This window comes from Heterocephalus glaber, unplaced genomic scaffold (genome assembly GCF_053883595.1).
Source record: "Heterocephalus glaber isolate CG9 unplaced genomic scaffold, H.glaber_assembly_v1.0 deba00001608, whole genome shotgun sequence".
In the NCBI taxonomy this organism is placed as follows: domain Eukaryota; kingdom Metazoa; phylum Chordata; class Mammalia; order Rodentia; family Bathyergidae; genus Heterocephalus; species Heterocephalus glaber.
Window position 1 is genome coordinate 11,277,389 of NW_028258379.1, and position 23,286 is coordinate 11,300,674.

General features: G+C 42.5%; 1 protein-coding gene across 4 annotated transcripts in view; it reads left to right on the plus strand.

Annotated features, from left to right (window-relative positions):
* The first annotated feature begins 21,564 nt into the window (after positions 1-21,564).
* Ttc9 (tetratricopeptide repeat domain 9) overlaps positions 21,565-23,286 on the plus strand; it is a 109,201-nt gene continuing 107,479 nt past the window's right edge. For 3 of the 4 annotated variants that reach the window (XR_002390328.2, XR_015445021.1, XM_087195339.1), the window contains exons 1-2: positions 21,565-21,943; positions 22,074-22,926. Coding sequence is in view for 2 of the 4 variants with exons in the window: in XM_087195339.1 (XP_087051465.1) it covers positions 22,521-22,926 (406 nt within the window). In the remaining 2 variants the exon portion in view is untranslated. Of the gene's footprint in view, positions 21,944-22,073; positions 22,927-23,286 lie in introns of those variants that run through there. The other variant, XM_004837293.4, reaches the window with a different exon arrangement.

The window sequence follows — 23,286 nt, forward strand, 5'->3', positions numbered from 1 at the left end:
GCCTTTTTATATCCTTTTTAGCCTTTATCTTATCCCTAGTGGTCTTTGATATATAAATACAATTCCAGTTCCTATTTACAAGTCACAGACACAAGATAGGCCATATACATTGTAAATTCACCCTGGCACAGTAACTTTGTTAGGTTAATGAAATTACTGGTTAGAGTCAGATAATCCTCACCTTAAACAAGGAGTTACAGGAAAAGCAAATCTTAAAAGAACACGTTACTTATTTTGCTTCTACAACTACCTTAATATTCAATCTATTAAGTTATCTAAAACTTTTCTGTGTCATTCCTCCCTCTGTTTACTTTGGGATAATTCTTCTATTCATTACAAGTTCTATCCAGTTTATCTACATTTCTTAACATTAGCATTTGATAATCTTGAGCTGCAGTACTGTGCTACTGTATAAATTTTGAAATCCATTGGATGACACAAGGACCAAACATTAATATTAAAGCTCCCCAGGTGGTTTCAATGTATATGGGGGTGAGGGGTGGGGACCATAGCTTAAGAGTAAGAAAGGAATCACATATGTTTATTCACCTAGGAATAAAACTCAGGACCACTGGCTAGTATCAGCCTAAACTCTAGACCAGGTGATGTCAGCAGGACAGAAGCCATCTTATGCTCTGTGTCTAAGCTTACTTTCTGAATCTAACTTACTGAATCTAAACTAGCTTGTTACCCGTGTGATAACCATACAAACTGTGTGCGTGTGTGTTAACTTATGTGGTAAGCATATAGTGTGATAATCACACAGCCTGTATGCCAAAACACTTTTGTTGTAAACCCTTTTGGAGAAACTTATAAAAATTTTTTCTAATTTTTTGGTACTGGGGATTGAACTTGGGACCTTGCGCTTGCAACGCAGGCGGCAGAACCACTGAGCTAAATCCCCAGCCCTAAAAAATTTATTTTTAACATAAAGAAAAACACATTTTTATCACTGTAAAATTAGCACATGTTGTTTGTACCAAACTCCCCATAGCATAAAAGATGAAACTCCTGGCTGCTCTTGGGCTCAGTCTTCTGGCTCAGTGCCTGTGGACTTTGCCCCGGTACTGCTCTTCACAGAGCTGCCATTTGAGTTCCGCAGCTGTCTGTGACCATCACTCTGCCCATCAGAATGCCCCATTTGGCTCCCCAGCTGCACCAGTCTCCAGATTGCTGTGAGTTCCAGTGCTGCTCATTGGGCCCCAATGTTTACATGGCACATTGACTGGGTGGGAAAAGATTATACACAGTCGACAATGCATCCAGCTTCCAGTTTATGCCGTGGGTGAGCGCCCCTCTGTCTTGCTGTGAATGCAATAAATGCTCAATAAACCATTGTATTCGAGAAATTGTTCAACTGTTAGGATCTTTGGCAGATGGGCCAACTCCCTTTGGCTCCTCCAAGCCCCAGGGTGACCTAACTCAAAGGGCCTTTTGGCCTCAATCATGGCCACCATGTCTGCTCATGACACCAGTTTCTTCCTTAATTATTTGTCCTTGAAAGAGTCATTTATAAAGATCCATCTCCAGGGCTGGGGATTTAGCTCAGTAGCACCACCCTTACCTTGCAAGCACAAGGTCATGAGTTCAATCCCCGGTACCCAAACAAACAAACAAACAAACAGAACCATCTCCAATTTTTCAAGATAGACTGCCAAATCTAATCTCTTGGTCACATCTCAGGCACTCTGGTGGGAAAGCAGAGAGGACATTTGAAGCTACTCAGCAGGTCCTAGGTCTAATCCCCAACACTGCAAAAACAAAAAGAATTTTATTGAGAAATAATCCACAAATCATACAATTCACCTATTTAAAGTGCTCAAATCAATGGGTTTTTAGCACATTCACAGAATGTAATGTGTTGGGGATTAAACCTAGGACCTCACACATGTTAGGCAAGTACTCTATCACTGATCTATGTCCTCAACTTTTTAAAAAATTTTATGTATTTATTACAGCCCCAGGGCCTTCACATTGTGCTACATCCTCAATCTTTTAAAAAAATTATTTATTTTAGGTAGCATCTTATTAAGTCACTAAATTACCCAACCTGGGCTAAACTTGTGATCCTCCTCCCTCAACCTCCTCAGTAGGTGGGATTACGGATGTCATGAATTACCACACCTGTTAATAAAATTGTTTTTCTAAAAACCATCTCTCCTCAAAAAAGTCATGAGCAGAGGATGGTAATTAGGAAAAAAGTAGACTAAGAAGATTCCTTAAGGGAATAACAAAAAATGATTGAGAAATACATCCTTGAGCCAAAGAACCAAATTTCATTTTTAATCTCTGTATTCCCAGCCCAAACATCAGTGATGATAGATGCCCTACTCAGCCTGAACAGGTTCTGGGTTGATCCTACCCAAATCAGATAGTATCCTATAGGCCTTATCTCCACCGGTAAGTCTTTCTACCCAGAGCCTGGTCTCTAGGAGTGGCCAGGGTGAGAAAAGGGGTGAGGGAGTCATATGGAGATCAGGAATCATGGCAGTCACCTTCTTAGAAAATGTCTACTAGGATGAAGGTATTACTCCTTCAGAACAGCCCCTAAATTCAGTCCCCAGCAAAGAGAGAGAGAGAGAGAGAGAGAGAGAGAGAGAGAGAGAGAGAGAAGAGAAAAGAGAAACTTGGTTGGTTGAAACCACTAAAGGCCCTGAGCACAGAAATCTCTACTCAGTAATACAGGTAACCATGTTCTCAGAAAGACAGACTGACTCACATGGTTAGCAAGTACACCATTTATTAGGAAGCACTCTCGGAATCAACATTTGTGGGAGAAAGGAGAAGGAAATAGGATTCAGTAGAGCAACTTTTTGTACCAGGGACTGTGTCTTAGTTATTTTTCTCATTGCTGAGACAAAATACCCAACACCCAAAGTTAAAGGAAGAAAGGTTTATTTGGCTCACAGTTTGTAGAGGTTTCAGTTCATAGTCAGCTGGCTCCAAGGCTGGATGGCATGGCAGAAGAGTATGGCAGAGGAGAGACAGTTCATGGCAGGCAGAAGGCAATAAAGTGACAAGCAACAAGCAGTTACCCTCTTTCTGTCACTTATACCCTAACTCGGCTACTCACCATTAGGGCAGGTAGAAGTCACACCCATGGTGCGACAGCCTTAATCCTAGCATCACACCATGAATCAGTCACATACTTGATCCCAGCATCACCTACCCTCCAAAAAGCCTCACCGATGACCACCTGAGGCTTTGGCCTAGATCTAGATACAAGCCATAACAGACTGGTTTCATGGAAGAATATTTTTTCACAGATGGGGGCAGGGATGTTGGGGATGACTCAAGTGCATTGTATGTATTATGCACTTTATTTCCACTACTATTCCATTGTAATATATAATGAAATAATTATACAACTCACCATAATGCAGAATCATTGGGCCTCTTGAGCTTGTTTTCACATAACTAGATGGTCCTAGCTGGGGAAGACAACACCCAAAGTGGGCTGTTTCTATCCAGTCTGTCCCATTATTTCATTTTGGCCAGCCATCAGATACAACTTATTTGCTACCTCACTAATAAGGTCTTGATGCGCCTGCAGGCAATTGATTTATTATGGTCTCCGTACAGTCAAACCTCTCTGCTAACATTTATCTGTATTTACATCCATTTCCTAGTGCTAAGCAACAGTTTGATAACGAGATTATTATGAATAGAAGGATGACAAATACTACTCATTAGGACAATGGAAGAATGACCCTAAAGGCATTCTAGAGATCCTTGGGGCTGCCATAGCCGAGTTTCTGCTCCTTGTATTGAGGCACAGCACTCCTCAGCCATCCTACCTGTGCCCCAAGGTCAGGCTGCCCTCTGAAAGCCACAAGCTGTAACTTGGTGGCATCCATTCAGTGCCAATTCTACTGTCACATAGAGTGCAACAGCCAGGGGCACGGCCTTTTCACCTAGATTTCAAAGGATGCCATGCAGAGCCTTTGGGCTCAGTCAGGGAACTGCCACAAGATCAGTGCCACCCTAGGAACTCTCCACTAGGGCAACATCTAGTAGACTTGAGGGAGCAAGGCTGCTCCTGAGATTCCAAATCTGTAGAGCCATGAGCAAGAAACACTAGCCTGGGAGAGCTCCAGGCATCAGATTCCATCCCCTGAGCGCTGCGGTAAGGACGATGCCAGTGAGGCCATTGGACTGGAATTGCCGGAAACCTTGGGGATCCAATCCCCGTCTTAGTATTCCTGAAAACAAGGGCACAGAGGCAAAGATTATTCTGGAGCCTTAAGAATGAGAGCTTCCCCTGTTGGGTTTTAGACTTATTTGCAACTAGTCACCCCTTTCATCTTTCCTCTTTCTTCTTTCTCCCTTTTAAGATGGGAATTTCTATCCTATGCCTGCCCTGCCACTGTACACTGGAAGTACACAACTTGTTTGATTATATAGGTTTATAGCTGGAGGGGAATTTGCTTCAGACTTCACGATGAATTAGATCTTGGGTATCTCCTATATCTGATTTAGATGAGACTCTAGACTTCAGACTTTTGAACTGGTGTGGGATGAATTAATAATTTGGGGACTATTGAGATGGAATGAATGTATTTTTCCTGTGAGAAGGATATTGAGGCTAGGAGCAGAATGCTATGATGTGACAATGTCTTCCAAAATTTTTGTGTTGACACTTAGTTGCCAATGTGATAGCATTAAGAGGTGGGGCCTTGAGGAGGTGATTAGGCCAAGAGGGTAGAGTTCTCACTAAAGGGATTAATGCTTTTACACAAGAGGCTTCAGAGAGCTGTTTGGCTCTTTTTCCCTCCCACTTTTTCCCATGTGAAGACATGGAAGCAGAGACTGAGACTTCACCGGACACTGAACCTGCAGGTGCCTTGATCTTGGAATTCCTGTCCTCCAACACTGTGAAAAATAAATTTCTGCTCTTTATAAATTATTTAGTATGTGGTTTTCTGTTATAGTGGCAGAAATGGACCAAGATTCTTGGAAAATTTTATAAGCAAAGCAGATGTTTATTTGGCATTGAATTTTTGTCTTTCAGGTATAGGTACTATTTACTGAGCTAAATTAGCACTGGGATTAACACCATATAAATTTCATTTCAATAATCGTAATAAGCCTGTGAGATGGGCATTATTATTATCTTCATTTTACAGAGAAGGAAACAGAGTCTTAGCAAAGTGATAGTGCCCAAAGCCACCCTGCTAATGAACAATGGAAGCACATTTGAATCCAAAGCTCTCTAACAATAGGGTTACACTTTGTTTGTGGTTTGGGGGATTGAACCCAAGGCCTTCACACTGATCTACATTCACAGCCTTTTTCTATTTTTTTACTTTGAGACAAGGTCTCATTAAGCCACTAAGCTGCCCAGGCTGAGCTCAAACTTGTGAACCTCCTGCTTCAGCTTCCCAGAGTGCTAAGGTTACAGGCACAGACTTCCACACCCAGCCTAAGCTCACACTCACAATTAGTAATTCTGACTGCCTTTGAGCTATAGCAGGCTGGCTTTTTAACCTTGTTTATTGTTGTTGTTTTTTTAAAAAAAACAAATATGTGTGTATGAGAGACAAAACTTACACATAACTAATGATTACAAAATGACATTTTTAACCATCATCCAGATCAAGAAATAACACATGGCTTCTCTAGCGGCCTTCTTATCCCATCTGCTACCCTCCTCACTGAGTACAACCATGATTACTGACTTCTATAATAATGGTGTCCCTATTTTTCTTTAAATTTTTACCATGATATGATGGTTTCCTAAATACAACTAATTAAATCTGCACCCCTTTTTGGATATTTATATAAATGAGATCAGACACTATGTCTTTTTTCATATCTGGATTTTTTATTTTTTCAACTTTGTTTTAGATTCTTCTAAATGGCTAAAGCTATCATGTGCTTCCTTTCATTGCTGAATAGTGTTTGATTGAATTAATGTGCCCCACTTTTGTTGTTCTGCTGCTGTTGATAAACAACTGTATAATTTTCAGTTTGAAACTATTTTGAATAATGCTGCATAAACACTCTTGATCCTGGGTCCTGGGGCTCAGGCATTTCTATAAGTTTTAAATATGGAAGTGGGATTTCTGGGTAATGGGGTATGCATATATTCAAATTGAGAAGATAACACCAAATTATTATCAAAGTGACTGTACTATTTAACACTCCAATATGCAGTGTCTGATATTCCCCATTGTTATCTGAGATAATGTTTGTTTAAAATATAGACTTCAGCTTTGTTCCTTGCCTTCTCTGAGAAAGACTCTCAAATCATATTCACCTGACTTCCTTCCTGTCTCACACATTACACCTGGTTTCCTTCGTTTATTGACTTCCCATTTTTCCAGCCATGTTTTCTTTTTCCATTGGTATTCTGTCTCTTGGAATAGAAAACACTTCTAAACACTCCGTCAAGAATTAGTACAGCAAAGCACTTGAAAAGTGCTATTGCTCGCATTTTATATGTCCCCCAATGGCCAGTGTGTTAAAGGAAGGCGGTGAAAACTTTAAGAGGTAGGACCCAATGGGAGGACTTCAGATGACCTGGGGTGGGGGTCCATTCTAAGTGAATTACTGGGCCTTGGTCTCTTCCTCTCTATCTCCTTTGCTTCTCACCTGTCCTAGTTACTCTTCTCATTGTTGAGACAAAATACCTGACCCCCAAAGGTAAGGAAGAAAGGTTTATTTGGCTCAATTTGTAGACATTTCAGTACATAATTGGCTGGCTCCAAGGCAGGGTGGCATTGCAGAGCGACATCGCAGAACTGAAACAGTTCAGAGCAGGCTGAAGACAGCAAAGCAAGCAAGAGATGAGAGTGCCCTAGTCCTCTTTCTGTCTCTTATATTTTAACCAGGTAGGGTGGGGTACCCTCAGTCCTATTCAGAATTATTTCAAACCTATCAGTGGATTGATTTAGTAATCATACACCCTTTATCCTAGCTGGATCCTAGATCCAGCCATCTCTGAAAAAGCCCTCACCTATGACTGCATGTGGCTTTGGAGGGGCATCTAGACACAACCCATAACATCCTGTCCCTGGCCCCCCAAAGACTTGTGCACATCCCTTTATGCAAAAGGCATGTAGTCCATCTCCAAGAGTTTCAAAAGTCCAAACAGTTTCATCAGTGCTGAAAAGTCCATGTCCAAAGTCTCCTCTGAGAATTAAGGCAAACTCTTAGCTGCAAGCCACTGTACAAATGAAAAGAGAGTTAAACACTTCCAACATTCAATGGCACAAGATAGACATTTCCATTCCAAAAGGTACAAGCAGAGGGATGGAAAGGAATGGGAGCAAATCAATTCCAAAATCCAGCAGGGCAAACATTAAGTCCGGTAGTCCAGCATCCCTGTTAATCTGTGACAAGATGTGAATTCCAAAGGGCTTGGGTGGCTCCGCCCCTGTGGCCCTGCCAATGGCTGTAGTTCACACAGCTCCTCTCTGGGCCAGCTCTGCTCCCTCCTTGCAGTTTCCCTCATCTGATCTATGTTCCAAGCTTCTCCGAATGTCTGGGGTTTCTGCTGCACCTTCAGCTTCACACTCACAGCTTCACACACTGCCCTCTCAGGGGCACACTGCCTGGCCTCCCAGGCCTTCTTCTGAAATCTGAATGAAAGCTTTCCTCACCTCACAACTCTCGCATTCTGCATGCACCTAAAATCAGCACCATGTGGATGACACCAGAGTCTACTGCCAGCTGGATCAGGGGCCGGGCTCCCTTCTCTCTTGGCTGTAGGAGCAAATTCTCTAGGCTGCTGCCATTCTGGAACATGGGGCTCTGGGGCTCTCTTCTCAAAGCAGTCTTTCACTTTTGCAATTCTGAGGCTGCAAAAGCTGCAGTCCTGCCGGTTCTTATGATGTCCTCAGGCCATCTTGTCTATTGTCTTCTGAAATACTTTGCTTTTTCTTGCAAGTCTTTTCAGCAACCAATTTCTCCTCTGTCCCATCTTTTTTTTGGTACCGGGGATCAAACTCGGGTCCTTGTGCTTGCAAGTCAAGCAGCAGAACCACTGAGCTAAATCCCCGGCCCCTCTGTCTCATCTTTACAGGCTGCAACTTTACTGGAGCTTCCTTTCTGGCCAAACTCAAAAATTATCTGGAATATCTAGAGCATAGACTATATGAGAAGATAGGACAGATGGAACTGGAGAAAGAAACAAAGGGAAAGATTATTAAAGACATTTAAGTGAGGTAAAAAAAATATTATAGGCAGTCAGATAGGGCTGGGCCCTTGAGAGAGTCTTTGCAAAAGATAAAAACACATTACAACTGTGGCCAGAGGTGCATCTGTTAGAGGCCAGGCCTCAAGTTAAAGATGAAATGACGGGGCCTACATACTTCCCCAAGGGATAAGTGGTAACACTTGTCCCAGTAAAGGCTAGATAGACACTAGTCATCCTCGTGGGTGACCAAGACCTCTGCATCCTTCCTTTCTTAAAAAAGTTTTTTGTCCTTTCCATGTACACTTGCTACATGACTTGCTTCCCCATTGGATCAATATCACCTAAGCAGCTATACTTGTAATCTTATTGGTTGATCATAGTTTTGTTCCACATTATACCTACTTTGTGATTTTGCTCTGTAAAACTTCCCTGAAACCCATTCAAGTCCCCTCCTGTCTCTCTCAGGAGCTATATCTTTCCCTCTCAATAAATATTTCCTACTCTTAGCCTGTGTTGTTCCTCAGAATTCATTCTATGATTTTGGGAACACAAACTTTGGGTATCGGACATCTAGCAGTTGGGAAGTTATATTATTTCCCCTATATTATTTGGAGGTTCTATATCAAGATCATTGTAAACTACATTAAGTAATTGAGAGCAGAAGGACACTACAGAAAGATTTTAAAGAAGTGATAAGATCAGATTCAAATTGAGAAATTTGTTATAAAAATTGAAGTCTAATTGCTTCTCAGCCTTTTGGCTAAGATCAAGTGTAAAATTGAAGTCTAGAAGCCAGGTAAGGTGGTATAGACCTGTAGTCTCAGCTCTCTGGAGGCTAAGGCAGGAGGATTGCAACTTTGAGCCCAGCCTAAATAATTTAGCAACTTAGTGAGACCCTGTTTCAACATAATAAAATGTCTGGGGATATAGCTCAGTGCAAAGGCCTTGGGTTCAATCTCTAGTACCCCCCCACACCCCAACACACACACACAAACAAAATTAAGCCTAGAAAAATAACCTATACTGTCAATAAGAGTAAGAAAAGAAATGAACTAAAATGATAGATATTTAGAAGGTGGAATCAATAGGAATTGATCAAAAACGTGGAGTGAGGAGAGGGATAATTCAAAATATCTGGCTTGTCAGGTGAGTGAATGATTTACTGAGATACACAGAAGAGCAGTTTGGAGAATGGTCGGGTTTCATTTTAGGTGTGTTGGGTTTGAAGTGCCAGTGGATCATCCAAGTAAAGACATCAACCGGACAGATGTGTTAGTCTGCTTTTCATCACTGGGACAAAATACTGATGTAAACAGCTTAAAGGAAGGAAGGTTTATTTTGGCTTATACTTTGGGAGGTTTCCATCCATGATCAGGTTCCATTGCTTTGGGCCTAAGGTGAACCAGAACATTATGGCAGAAAGGCATGGTGAAACGAAGCTGGTCACCTCATGGCGGCTGGGAAGCAGAGTAAGGGAGGTACAGGAGAGAGAAAGGGACCCTCAGAGACCAGATACACCCTTCCAAGCAATCCCCAGTGACCTACTTCTTCCAACTGAGTACCTCCTCTTAATAGCCCATCGAGCTATGAACTCATCAATGAACTCATTTATTGATGAAGTTAGTGCCCTTATGATCAACTCACTTCTCCAGGCCATACCTCTGAACATTACTTCATTAGGGATCAAGCCCTCAGCACATGGGGATATTTCATATTTAAACCACAATGACAGATAAATCTAAGAAAAATTCATGAATTCCATATGTAAACTTTAGCAGCCACTAAGCACAGAGTCAAACATTGGGGCTATGTCAATAATATGAAAGGAAACAGGTTTGAAGGATATTTTTTATTGTTCTACCATGGGCTTGAGTTGATTTAATACACTGTTTCAGATTCCTGTCCTCACTTGCTGAATGAGGATATCCCCAAACCTGATGTTAGTATGAGTAAATCTATCTGCTAAGCCCTTCTAGACTTTTTTCATCCTGGGAAGCTCACTGTACCACTAGGAGTCCTCACTATAATCACTAGAATGGGCTACATTTTAGGGAGTTGATTTAGAGAGGGTGGTAAGGAAGATCACATTGTTGGAAACAATTAAAAAGTGCCTTTTTAAGTATTTGGAACAGAATAATACCTAAACTCTTTCTTTCTTTGCAGCTGCCACAGATAGATAAAGAATGCCCCAAACTCTCCCTTCTAATCCTAATTCATCACTGGAAGAATTTAGGTATTCTCCCAGCCAACAGGCCAGCCTGCACCAGAACAGTGGTAAGCCCCTCCCCAAACATGAGTTAGGTTGACTCCGATGGCTTAAAAACAATATTGGACAAAATTTGAATTCAAACTTTGGTGGCTTTCTTCAACACCCATCTCATCTATATCTATCTACCTGCTTTGTTTCCGTAAAGAAGTATTAAAGTGCTCTTCGAGTTTGGCAATCAATCTCTCTATATTGCAAATTGTTTTTGAGACAGGGTCTCACTATGTAGCCCAGGCTGGCCTCAAAATCATGATGATCCTCCTTGTCTCAGCCTCCTGAGTGCTGGGATTACAGGCATGCACCTATATTGCAATTTTGACCAAATAACTATTCGTATTAGCCAAATATTGAATTCAGTTCAAACAGCATTTTTTCATGTAGGCCTCACAACAATCCTATGAGAGGACACTGTGGCTTACAGGTTAAATACCTTTCCCAAGAACATAGAGCCCATGGTCTTTAGCAAGGATGCTATATTGGTTCCTATTCTCTATTTGTTACCTTAATCTTGATGGTGACAATAATCACCACAACTGACCTGTACTGATACTGAGTATCGACTGCCACAGAGATTCAATGAAAACACTTGACAAGAATTCTCATATTTAGTCTTCCCAGCAGTTTTATGAAGTAATATGGTCCCATTTTTAAGATGGGGAACCTGAAGTCGAGAGATGTACCCTGCCGAATGCACACAGGTGACTAGTGGCAAGCCAGGATTTGAACATGAAAAGTCTAACTTCAGGGACCTCACTGTAATCACTATACTTAGGTCTAGGTAGTCTCAAAGGTCCCTTTTCCACTTCCTCTCCCTGCCACCCATTCAAAGATTCAGCAATTTGTTGCTATTTTATGGAGATTTATCACATTTTATTTCACATAAGGCACATTAAATTATGACTTTGAATGGTCACATTGAGTTTATAATATTAGGATATGTAATTTTGGAAACTTTATCATTTCAACCTGGTTTAAAAAGTTCTTTGGCTTGAGCATTGGAAGTGGGTGTAGAGGAAGAGACAAATACAGCAGTTATAGGTTGCCCCAGAGCCAAGCTGAGGCAGAGGGGTTGATTTTTAATCCTGAAGATGCAGGGAAAGGCCTGTCTCAACTCTCCCCTGCATAGCTTGGGAGAGTCTAGTTCCTTCCCAATAGCAAAGGCAGCCTCTGCTCCACCAAGAAATATTTTATTAACTCTTCTTTTGGCTCCCAGAAACATGAAGCTGGATGGATTTCCTTGTTAGTGCTCAGAAAGAACTCTAGAGCACAGATTTAAGAGGACAAAAAAAGTCACCTATTTTTTTTTAATGAAAGAAGACTGGTAAAGGAGGCAACTATAATAAAATTAGATAAAATAAAGTTAAAACAATGTCAATAAATCCTGACCCATGATACCTCCCAGTCTCCAAGCTAATGGACTTAGACCTGGAAATTAACACTTGCCTTCTTTTTTGTACGTGGTCCCTAGCTGTCTCACAGGCCTCAATTCCCACAATAATTTTGAGTGTCCCCCCTCATTTGGATCTGTCCTTCTGATTCTAAACTCTGTTCTAGGCCTTCCCTCTCTCCTCCTGTATGCTGAGGTAGCCTTAATAATGCTACTACTTTGGGACTGAAATAATGCCAACCGACAACAATCCAGTGCCTTTATTTCTCAGCACAGAAGGTACTTGATGATGACCAAACAAATCTATCAACTTCAATGCAACTCAGGTGCTGGAAAATAGAAAGCAAAGGGAGATTGGAAGGAGAGGATAAGAAAAGAAGTAAATAAAAAAGGGAAGTTATAATAACTTCTCTGTATGTGGTATATTATGTGCTCAGATATGGTTTTTCTCTTAATTTTAAGCAGCCTCCTTAACCCATATCAGTGGGCCTGAGCTTTGCTTTATTGAAAAAGTTCGGAGAACTCTGGACTTCTGGTCTGAACCACTTAAGTGTTTTACATTTCCAGTATAAGATTATCTGGTACCTGTAAGAGATTTAAGTGGAAAGAAAGCTGTATATTCATTCTAATTCTGTACTCATCCTTATACCCAAATACCTCCATTCCAGACCCATATCCTAGTCCTACATTAACAACAAAGTCCTAGTAGCCTGAATGTGGGAGAATGAGGATAAAATATAAGAAAATGAAGTAAATAGAGAATGATTCACTTGGCTGGTAACAGATGAGTGCAGCAGTAGCAGAATCTGTAGCACCTCCGATGCCATTTTGCAGATCTGAACAGACAAGGATACACAAAGGAAAAGAAAATCTGACCATCTTCAGTAGTAACGTGATTATGAACTCATATCCATTGTGATGTCAGGGCAACCAAAGTGATCCACACAATCCAAGCATTTGTGGTAGTCAAGAGTGTGAGCTGAGATACATGGAAATGGCCACCTGCTCAGAAAGAAGTCCTTCTCACTAGGCTTGAAATGCCCATCGGTCCTTTGGTCATCCAGTTCTAACATCATGACACCAGAAGTTCCGTATTGTACCAGTCAGGTACTCAAATCCAAAGGGACTGACTAAATGTATTTGGAGGAAATGGTAGGAAGCTTCAAGTCTTCCTTTCCCCAAAGACACCGAGTTAACACAGACCAGAACACCTCTGTGAGAACTCTAGAGACATGTCGAGAAGCTACAGCATGCCATGTCATTGTAAAACCCAAAAAGGATTCTAAACAAAAAAGGAGGGAAAATCTGCAGTATTTGGCAAAGCCATCCTGACTTTTCTTCTTTGTGGCATAGTGCTAAGCAACTGGGAAAAAACCCTTACCCCAGGGCTCCATCATCCAGGATGGAAACAAAAGATTGGACCATGGATTCAGTGCTCTGGTTTATCTGATGGCCACCCAAGGGACTAGCTGCTTTATCACCTGACTGGGACAACAGCTAAGGATACCAGGGGAAGAATCTGGAAACAAAGGTGGAGCCTCCGATTAGAGCTGCGGTTCCACAAGCAGACACCAGAGGGAACAAAAGAACAGGAAAGATGGGAGCCATCCTTGCTCCACTAGTACTGCTGTGAAGGTCTTCCCCTACAAGGAGCCAGACTGTGGAAGGTGATTGATTTCTCAATTTCCCAAATGCCAGCAGATTATAAAAATACAAATAAATAGGGAAATATAGGACCAATAAAAGGAGCAAAAATATAACTCCAGAAACAATCCTAAAGAACTATAATCTGTGAGCTGCCTGACAATTTTAAAGTAACTGTCATAAAGATGCTCAGTGTGCTAAGGAGAGAAAAGAGAAAACTAAATCACATAAGGAAAATGATGCATGAATAAAATGAGAATATCAATAAAGATATAGGATTGTTGAAAAACCAAACAGACTTAAAAATACAATAGTCAGGTATGGTAGTACATGCGTATAATCCTAGCACTCTGTGAGGCTGAACCAGGAAGACCGCAAGTTTGAGGCAAGCCTGGGAAACTCAGCAATTTAGCAAGATTGTCTCAAATTTAAGTGTGTGTGTGTGGGGGGGGGGTTGTTTCAGTGCTGAAGGCCTAAGGATCAATCCCCAAATACCACACACACAACAATAACAATAATAATAACTATAAAACTGAAAAATTATTACAGAGGTCCAACAGCAGACTGACCAGGAAGAAGAAATAATTGGCAGAATTGAAGGCAGGTTATTTGAAGTAATCAAGTCAGAGGCACAATACTCTGCCACCACCAGCACGGCCACACACGACCTGGACCACACACCCACTGGCACCTGACGATGACTCGGGCTCTGCCACCATGGAGGACATGACCAAGTACAGCAACAGAGGAATTCGCCCAGGGATCCAGGATCATTGCAAGTAAGAACCAGCAGAATGATGGTAAAATGTTCATAGGAGGCTTGAGCTGGGATACAAGCAAGAAAGATCTGACTGAATATTTGTCTTGATTTGGGGAAGTTATAGACTGAACAATTAAAACAGATCCAGTCACTGGAAGATCAAGAGGATTTGGAGTTTTGCTTTTGAAAGATGCTGCTAGCATTGATAAGGTTTGGGAACTAAAAGAACACAAACTGGATGGAAAATTGATAGACTCCAAGAGGGCCAATGCTTTAAAAAGGAAATAACCCCCTAAAAGGTTTTTGTGCGTGAATTGAGCCCAGATACTTCTGAAGAACAAAGTAAAGAATATTTTGGAGCAGTCAACAGAGCAACTATGGCAGGGAATCTGGAGGGGGATAACCAGCCATACTAAAGGGGAAGACACTGGAGAAAACAGAAGATGATAAAGAAATCCATCTTGCAGGATGACTTTGAAGATTGGTCTTCTGTTGCTCTAATGATTGCTTCATAAAAGACTTGCTAGTGTACAAGACACAAGGATGTCCAACTATATAGGCATCAATTAGTTTTCTTTTTTACTTTGTCCTTTGCTATCTGTGTTATGACTTAAAGTGGATTTGTGTTTATACAAATTTTATTTGTAAGATTTCATGTTAAACCCCAAATAAATGCTTCTTTATGTGATTGTTTAAAAAAAAAATCAAGTCAGAGGAACCCAAAGAAGAGGGAAGAAAATTAAATAGCACTTAATGGACACACAGGACATCATGAAGTAGATTAACATACACAGTATAGAAATCCTACAAGAACAAAGAGAAGAAGCAAAAGAGCTTATTTGAAGAAATAATGGACCAAAATGTCCCAAATCCTATGGGGAAAAAATGAATGTAAATGGATCAAGAAGCTAAAAGATCCCCAACAAGGACAAATTCAAAGAGAATCACACCAAAACATATATAATTAAACACCTAAATCAAAGATAAAAAAGGTATTTTAAATACAGCAAAATAAAACCAATATATTACATAAAACGGAGATCCCTTGAAATTATCATTAGGTTTTTCATCAGAAACCCCAAGTTAGAAAGTAGAAACATGATTCAAAATATTGAAAGAAAAAAGTGTCAAACAAGGATACTCTATCCATTATAATGAATGTTATCATTCTTCAAGACTAGATGAGACCAAAGACTACCAGAAAAAAAAATATATAGACCAATATCCTGGATGAATAGTAACACCAAATTCTGCAACAAAACACTAGCAATTTGAATTCAACAGCACATTAAAAGGATTATATACCATGACCACATGGGATTCATTCCTGAAATGTAAAGATAGTTCAGCATACAAAAATAAGCCAATGTAATCGACTGCATTTACAGAAAAAAGGGAAGATGCTTATCTTCATGCAGAAAAAGCATTTGACAAAATTCAACATCCTGTCATAAGAATTTTAAAAAGCTCAACAAATGCGGAGTAGAAAGAAGCTACTTCAATAGAACAAAGGCCATTTGTGAAAAGCCCACAACTAAATCATACTCAGTGATGAAATATTGAAACTTTTCCTCTAAGATCAGGAATAAGATAAGGATTCCTTGTTCTCACCTACTTCTATACAAGATACTATCGAAAGTCTAGCCAAGGCAATCAGGAGAGAGAGAGAGAGAGAGAGAGAGAGAGAGAGAGAGAGAGAGAGAGAATGAGAATATCCAAATATCCAAACTGGAAAGAAGTAAAATTATTTCTGTTCACAGACTACATGTTGAAAACCCTAAAGATTCCACACAAAAGAATCTGTTAGAACTAATACACAAATTTGGCAGTATAACAAGATATGAAACACACAAAAATCAGTTCTATTTTTATACACTAACAATGTACAATAAAAAATGAGATAAGGAAAACAGTTCCATTTCTAATAGTATTAAAAGCAGTCAGTACTTGGGATTAAAGTGAACCAAGGAGGAAAAATAATTATACACTGAAAACTACAAACCATCACTGGAAGAAATTAAAGATATAAATAAATAGAAAGACATCTTTCTTCACTGGTTGGAAGACTTACTATTACGTAGATGTCCAAACTATCCAAAGCAATGTACAGATTAAATGGAAAACACCAAATTCCCAGTAGCACTTTTTTGAGGCAGAAATACAAAGATTCATTTTAAAGTTTATTTATTTATTTATTTTGCTGTACCAGGGATTGAACTCAGGACCTTGCACTTGTGAGGCAGGTGCAGCACCACTGAGCTAAATCCCTGGCCCTCATCTTAAAATTTATACAGAAGGTGAATGGACCTCAAATAGCCAACACAATCCTGAAAAAGAACAAGTTTGGATAACCCACACTTCCTGATTTCAAACTATTATGAAGCTATATTTAAACTATTTCAAAGCTACAGTAATCAAAACAGCATGCCACAGGCATAAAGACAGACAAATAGACCAATGGAATGGAATATGGACCCCAGAAATGAACTCTCACATATATCAAATACTCTCCAAAGGATGACAAAAGCAATTAATTGGAGAAATAACAGTCTCTTCAATAAATGGTGATGGGAAAACTGAATGTCTGCATGCAAAAACAATGAAGCTGAACCCTTATTTCTCACTATGTACAGAAAGCAACTCAAAATGGATGAAGATTTGAACAGGTCCCAAAATTATAAAATTTCTAGAAGAAAACACAGAAGTAAATCTTCCTAACACAGGTCTTGGCAGTGATTTCTTGGCTATGACACCAAAAGCACAGGCAACAAAAGTAAAAGACAATTGGCACTATGACAGACTTAATTTTTGTGCATCAAAGATCATAATCAACAGGGCAAGAATGAAAGCTATAGAATCAGAGAAAATATTTGGAAATGATACAAGGTGTAACTGTTTCTTATCTGAATCAGGATCTCACTATGTTGCCCAGACTGGTGTCAAACTCACAGCCTCAAATGATCCTTCCACCTCAGCCTCCTGAATAGCTTGGACTACAAGTGCCCACCACCATCCCTGGCTCAGAGGAATAACATCTTAAAATACTCTTTACAATAGGGTTACGATAGTAGACAACATCTAACTGTTTTTAGGCCGGGGATTTAGCTCAGTGGTTCCGGCGCCTGCCGAGCAAGCGCAAGGTCCCAAGTTCGATCCCTGGTACCAAAAATAAAGCAACATTGTAACCGTTTTTAGAAGTATGTGCATGGTTAGTAGAAGCCAGAAAGAAGATTGAAGCATCCACAGACTAACAAGAGAAGAAAGATATTTGGCAAAAGAAAAAAATTGTGTCACCAGAGCCCATTGAGACCCGGATCCAAGGAGAAAGGGCCACTGAATCATACCTATAGAAGGGTTGGAATGTAGCCTCTACCGAAACCAGGGGCCCAGAGCAAGAAGGGCACAGGGAAAATATGCTAATCACTCTCTTCTCTCATCCTCCCGTTGTACATTGGTGCCTCTCTTTTGCCAAAGCTGAGCGGCAGCAAGAAAGGAAAGGGAACCTGCTGGTGCAAGGTCCAACCTCACGGGGCTAAAAGCTGACAGAAAAGGGCAAAGAACGGATGGCGGAGGGTAGGACAGTGTTAGAGCATCTTCAGATGAGAAAGAATCCTAAAGATCATCTAGGATAATCCACCAAGCAGTCTGCATAAATCCTCTACTTCACTCTTAGCCCAAGTACCAACAATTCCACAAAAGAACAAAAGAATAAGTGTTTTCTAGGTAAGGAGGCATCATTTAGTTACCAACCACAGGTAACAGCAGTCAAACCAAGGTTGCTGTAAGTGGTGGGTGAAAAGAGCAAGTATCCGAGAAGGAATATATGTTAGTATTTTTCCCACTGTAGGTGACAACTCAAACTAGCTTAAGTGTAAATAGGGAGCCCAAGGGTGTAACCAGCATTAAAGCAGCTGGATTTTAGAACTTAACTGCTATCATTAGAACTCTGCCTGTCCCTCATCTGTTTTTTTCCCCCTCTGTGCCACTTACTTTTTCAAGGAGGTCTTCTCCAAGTGCGGAGCAAGATGACCACAGGTAGCCCCTACTTCAAGGGCTCCAAACTTAATAACCCAAATGGAAAATGAATCTCTCTCCCTCTCTCTCTCTCTCTCAGTATGTATCTGATGAAAACTCTCTCTCCACTTTGTTTCTACTTCCCTTCCTGAACAAATTACTGTGGTATAGGAATATGGAATATCATGATTGGCTCAAGCCTGGAATAGGTGCTAGCAAGTGGGGTATAGGGTGGATGCAGGTAGCAACAATCATTGACAGCTTTATCAGTCTACATGGAATAGACAAGGGAAGAGTCCCCTAAGGAAGGGATTTTACCAGATCCCAATAACAGATATCATGGCTCTCAATGAGGGTTACAGTTGACATTGAAGATGGAAAGGTTGGAGAGTGGATGGAGTGTTATGAAAAGTAGGGGTAGGCAGAGAAGCCTTACTCTTTTAAATAAGACCAGGCTATAGAAGCTCTGAAGTTACAGAGAAATTTGTTGTTGGGGGAAAGGGAAGATGGGATGAATGAAAATATGAAGCTCACAATAACTGCATCTGGGCATGGAATAAGTTTAAAGTTTCTCAGTATTTAGAGATTGAATAGGGATAAAAATGGATGACAGAAATGCTATAATTTCCTCAGGTAAATTGCAAAGTTCAGTGCAATTAGAAAACATCCCCCAAATAGCATTGGTTTTGTTGGTATGTGAGCAAAGCCTGAAAAGCTTCGATTCATATAAAAGAGATTCAAATACGTGTCTCATGTATGCTCAAGAAACTGAACTGGAGGAAGAGACAAAGAGGGACAAACCATCTATTTAGGAGGTATGTAATCTCCAGAGTGAGTCTGAAAAGAAAGGGTGTTTTAGTCTACTAAGATCAGTAGTCAATGGGAAAATCAGAGGCTCTAGGAAACAGAACCAAGATCAAGACCAAAGGCACATGGCCCATAAAGCCCACAGGAGTATTGTACCTGCTGCTGTTTCTCAAACAAATTTCTTCCCTTCAAAATAACGCCACACACATCTTTAAGAAGTCTTCCAGCATATCTCTTCAGTAATGAGTTATTCCATGAGTGATTTGACCACTCATAGGATTCACTGGCACGTGCTCAGGGCCTACCTCTTAGGAATGAAGGGAGAGGTTTTGACGACACTGAGCCAAAGGACAATGAGTACCCTAAAGTGGCTTTTGTTCGTTCATCTTTTTCCTCTGTGAGGTTTGTGAGTGTATCAGTTAGGGATCTTGGGAGGAATGTCAAACATTGACAGTCTGGAGCTCTCTGCAGAGCTGACAGGTGGTCACTAGAAGGTGGAAGGGTGCACTGGAAGCCTGGAGATGGACATGCAGATTGAAGCTCCTCAAAAGAAGCAAAAGTGAAACTTCCTTCTTCTTTCCCTTTTTATTCCATCCAGATTACAAGCCCATTGATTGGTGCCACCCACATCCAGGGTACGGGTTCCCTGTTCGGTAGGGTAATCATCCAGACACACCCAGAACTGTGCTAAGCAACCTAGGCATTTCTTATTCAAGTTGACACCACAACTAACTATCACAGTGAGCACATTTTAGGTGGCACATTTTAGGGCCACTAATGATGAGAAATCAAAATACTATTTTATATCCACCTAAATAAATATCTAATTTCTTAGTGTAGGGCTAACTTTTTATAGCAAGCAGCCTACACCAAAGACCTCCAGGGGCCTTTTCTTCTCTGTGACATTTAAATCATCTCATCTTCAATCCTGGTACATTAGATAAGGAATGCAAGCAATAAAAATCTGTTTGGCTATATACATCTGAGTAAGAGAAAACAAGATGGGCTGACTCAAGTGGAGATCCTGACTCAGTTTACTTTTTCCTGCTCCTTGAAGTAAAAGCAAAAGCCGAATGAGGGTTCATATCTTGGCTCTTGCTAAATGTGGATTAATTAATTTCCTGGAATCAAACCAATCTGCCAAACAATTCCTCTGTGCAAAAAGCAGAATGGAAGAGAAAGGAAGACCCTGAACTTTCCCTTCCTCTAACATCTGCTGTTCCAAAGGTGGACCATCAGCAAGTAATACAAGCATCACCCGGTAGCTTGTTACAAATGTAAGATCATAGACTCCACTCTACATTAGCAGACTTAGAGAACAGCATTTGTATTTCTCCAAGCAGTTCATGCATATGTCAGAGTCTGAGAAGCACTGAGTTTCTGATTCCTAAACCCATGCCCAGGTTTTCTTTCATTTGGATCTTTGCTCAGTTCCTAAAATAGTGCTGTGCATATGGTCAATAGCTAATGAGAGGTTTGAGAAATTCTCACTAACAGTTATTTAATTTCATTTGAAGGAGAGAGAGTATTTCTGAGAAGCTAGACCACATCAATGAGTGGCTTAGACAGAAACAGAAGTATACTAAAAGCAAGCAAATAAAACAATTTCAGACATACACACATAGCCCTACCAAGCAGGACAGAGAGGCATAGTAACTCTCCTCTCACTCCGTCCTCCACCTGTAATATTTCCTTCCTTCCTCATTCATGCTGTCCTTCATCTGAGCTGGTACTAAGCTCTTTTGCTGTGTTTTGCTTCAGACACAGGGTAGCATCACATGGGCTGCCTGTCCCTTACAGCCAGTCCTCAAAGCCAACCTCTCAGTAGATGCTGTACCACTAGGCCAGGGAAAACAAAAAACAATGTGGCACTTCAGTACTTTTTCCCTTTCAGGCAATGACCTTTGGGTCATGGTAACCCAGTACATGTCTTCTTTCTAACAGGACCTGACTTCACACATAGGAATGAAAATTCAGACCACCCAGCCTCCATTTTCTCCTCTGTGTTCAACCTGATACACTACTTGAAAGTCAAAAGGGCCAGGGGTTGGCAAATATTTATGGATTAACTGGATTCTGCCATAACATTATTATGATTCCAATGATGACAGGATTTAATGAGTAATAAAGTCACAATCTGTTAAACACTTACGATGTACTAAACACACCTTAAATTTCAAACATCATGACTTCTGCGGGATTTCCTCACCCTGGCTGATAGGTCACTACCATTTCGTCATGCCCAAATCCTACCTGTCTTTCAAGGTCCTCAAATAGTACCTACTTTCCAAGCCTCCTAAACCACCACTAGTCATAAAGCTGCCCTCTGACCCCTCCGCAGTTCTGGACAGCACTGTCCCTTGCTCCTGGTGACACTTTCCAATCTCAAATGGTCCAGTGACTCTGTTGGTGGATGGTATCTCTCTCTCCCAATGGACTGGGAGTTTCTTGGGTAGGGGAGTAACTTGCCTATCATTGTTCGCCTCTTGGCCTTAGGGAAATCCCCAGCAGACAGCTGATACTCAGAGTTGACAAAAAGAATGAAGGAAGGAATGAAGCCATCTGCGGAAGGGCACGGAACTGCCGGGTAATGGAAACTGGAACCGCATGCCCAGCAGGCCCGGTGACCCACAGTAACAGGTGTTTGCACCTCTGAGGTCTGTGAGTCATCCGCACAGCTGCGCGCGCACACAGCATAAGCACTCACAGGCTCCTGGAAGACAACGCTGGAACACAAGCTGACGTGGGCACCGTGTTCTGGGCGCCCCGAGACACACCTCAGCAAGAACCTGGATCCACAAAAAGGAGGCCCTGCCCCTTAAAATATTAATGCCTTACCGGGAGGGAGAATAAAGCTATGGCCTGTGCCTTCTTGCCTTGCGCCTTGCTGACTGAACCTTTTAGTTTTTAAGAAATCTATGGAAGGTGAGTCTGCATGCATTTCAACACTGCCGATCCCTCATCTAAACACACACACGCATACACACACAGACACACACACACACACACGCATACACACACACACACACACCCTTCCCCCATTCTTCTCTTTCAGACTAGGCGCGCCTCCGAGAGCTGGATTGAATGGGAAAGAGCGAGGCTGTCTTTGTCATTAATCTTCCCCTCCTTCGAGCAAACCAAGCTCCTTCCGGGTCAGCGACAATCACCGTCACCCGGTCAGGCCCGCGGTGCCCCCAAACCGAACAGCCCGGAGTCCGCGAGGGCCAGGTTGCGGGAGGGGAGGAGGGCGGGGACGAGGGCGGGCTTCGCGGGAGTGGGGGAGGGAGGCGAGGCGGGAGGCGATCCGAGAGGAGGAGGAGAAGGAGAAGAAGGACGGAGCAGCCTCCGGAGAATGGGAGTGCGGGGCGACGGACCGCCGCGGGGTGTCACGGCCGCGGCGAAGCCTGCAACGCGCGGGGCCGGCGCCCGCCGCTTTTAAACCCGGGAGGGCGCGGCGGCGGCGGGGATCGCGGCGCTCTTTGGGCGCCCAGGCTGCGGCCGAATGGAGAGGAAGGGCTCGGCGGCCGGAGCCAAGGGGAATCCGAGCCCGCCCGTGGCCAGCGAGGGACAGCGGCCGGCGCCGCCTCTGTGCGTCCCGGGCGGCAGCGGAGGGGTCCCGGCGCGGGGCCAGGCTGGGGCGGCGGCCGAGCCCGCCGAGCTCATCCGGCGCGCGCACGAGTTCAAGAGCCAAGGGGCGCAGTGCTACAAGGACAAGAAATTCCGCGAAGCCATCGGCAAATACCACCGGGCATTGCTAGAACTGAAGGGGCTGCTGCTGCCCCCCGGGGAACGGGAGAGGGACTCGCGCGCAGCCTCCCCAGCCGGGGCCCCCAAGCCCGGCCGCCTCTCGGAGGAGCAGAGCAAGACTGTGGAAGCCATCGAGATCGACTGCTACAATAGCCTGGCAGGTGAGTCGCGCCGCACCCCCCACCCCCCACCCCGAGCCAAGTCCCCGACGCTGTCCCTCCGCTGCGGCGCGCACCTGCGGTGCGGACTTCGCTGCTGTGACGGTGCCGCTCTGGAGCCGAGAACCTGGGAGAGAGGCGCTTTGGGAAAAGTGTGACTTTCAGGAGAAGGCCGTAGTCATCTCGCGCCGCTTTCCTCGAATCCATCGTAAGCCTCGCCTTTAAATGGCTGGACAGATAGAAGGCAACCCAGCTGGCCTGGCGATCACTGCTGCTGCTCGCCAGTGGACTTAGGTCCAATCTGCAGAAGCAGCGCTGGCACCCACTGCTGGCCCAGCGTTTTCCTGTGGGTGGGTCCCGAGG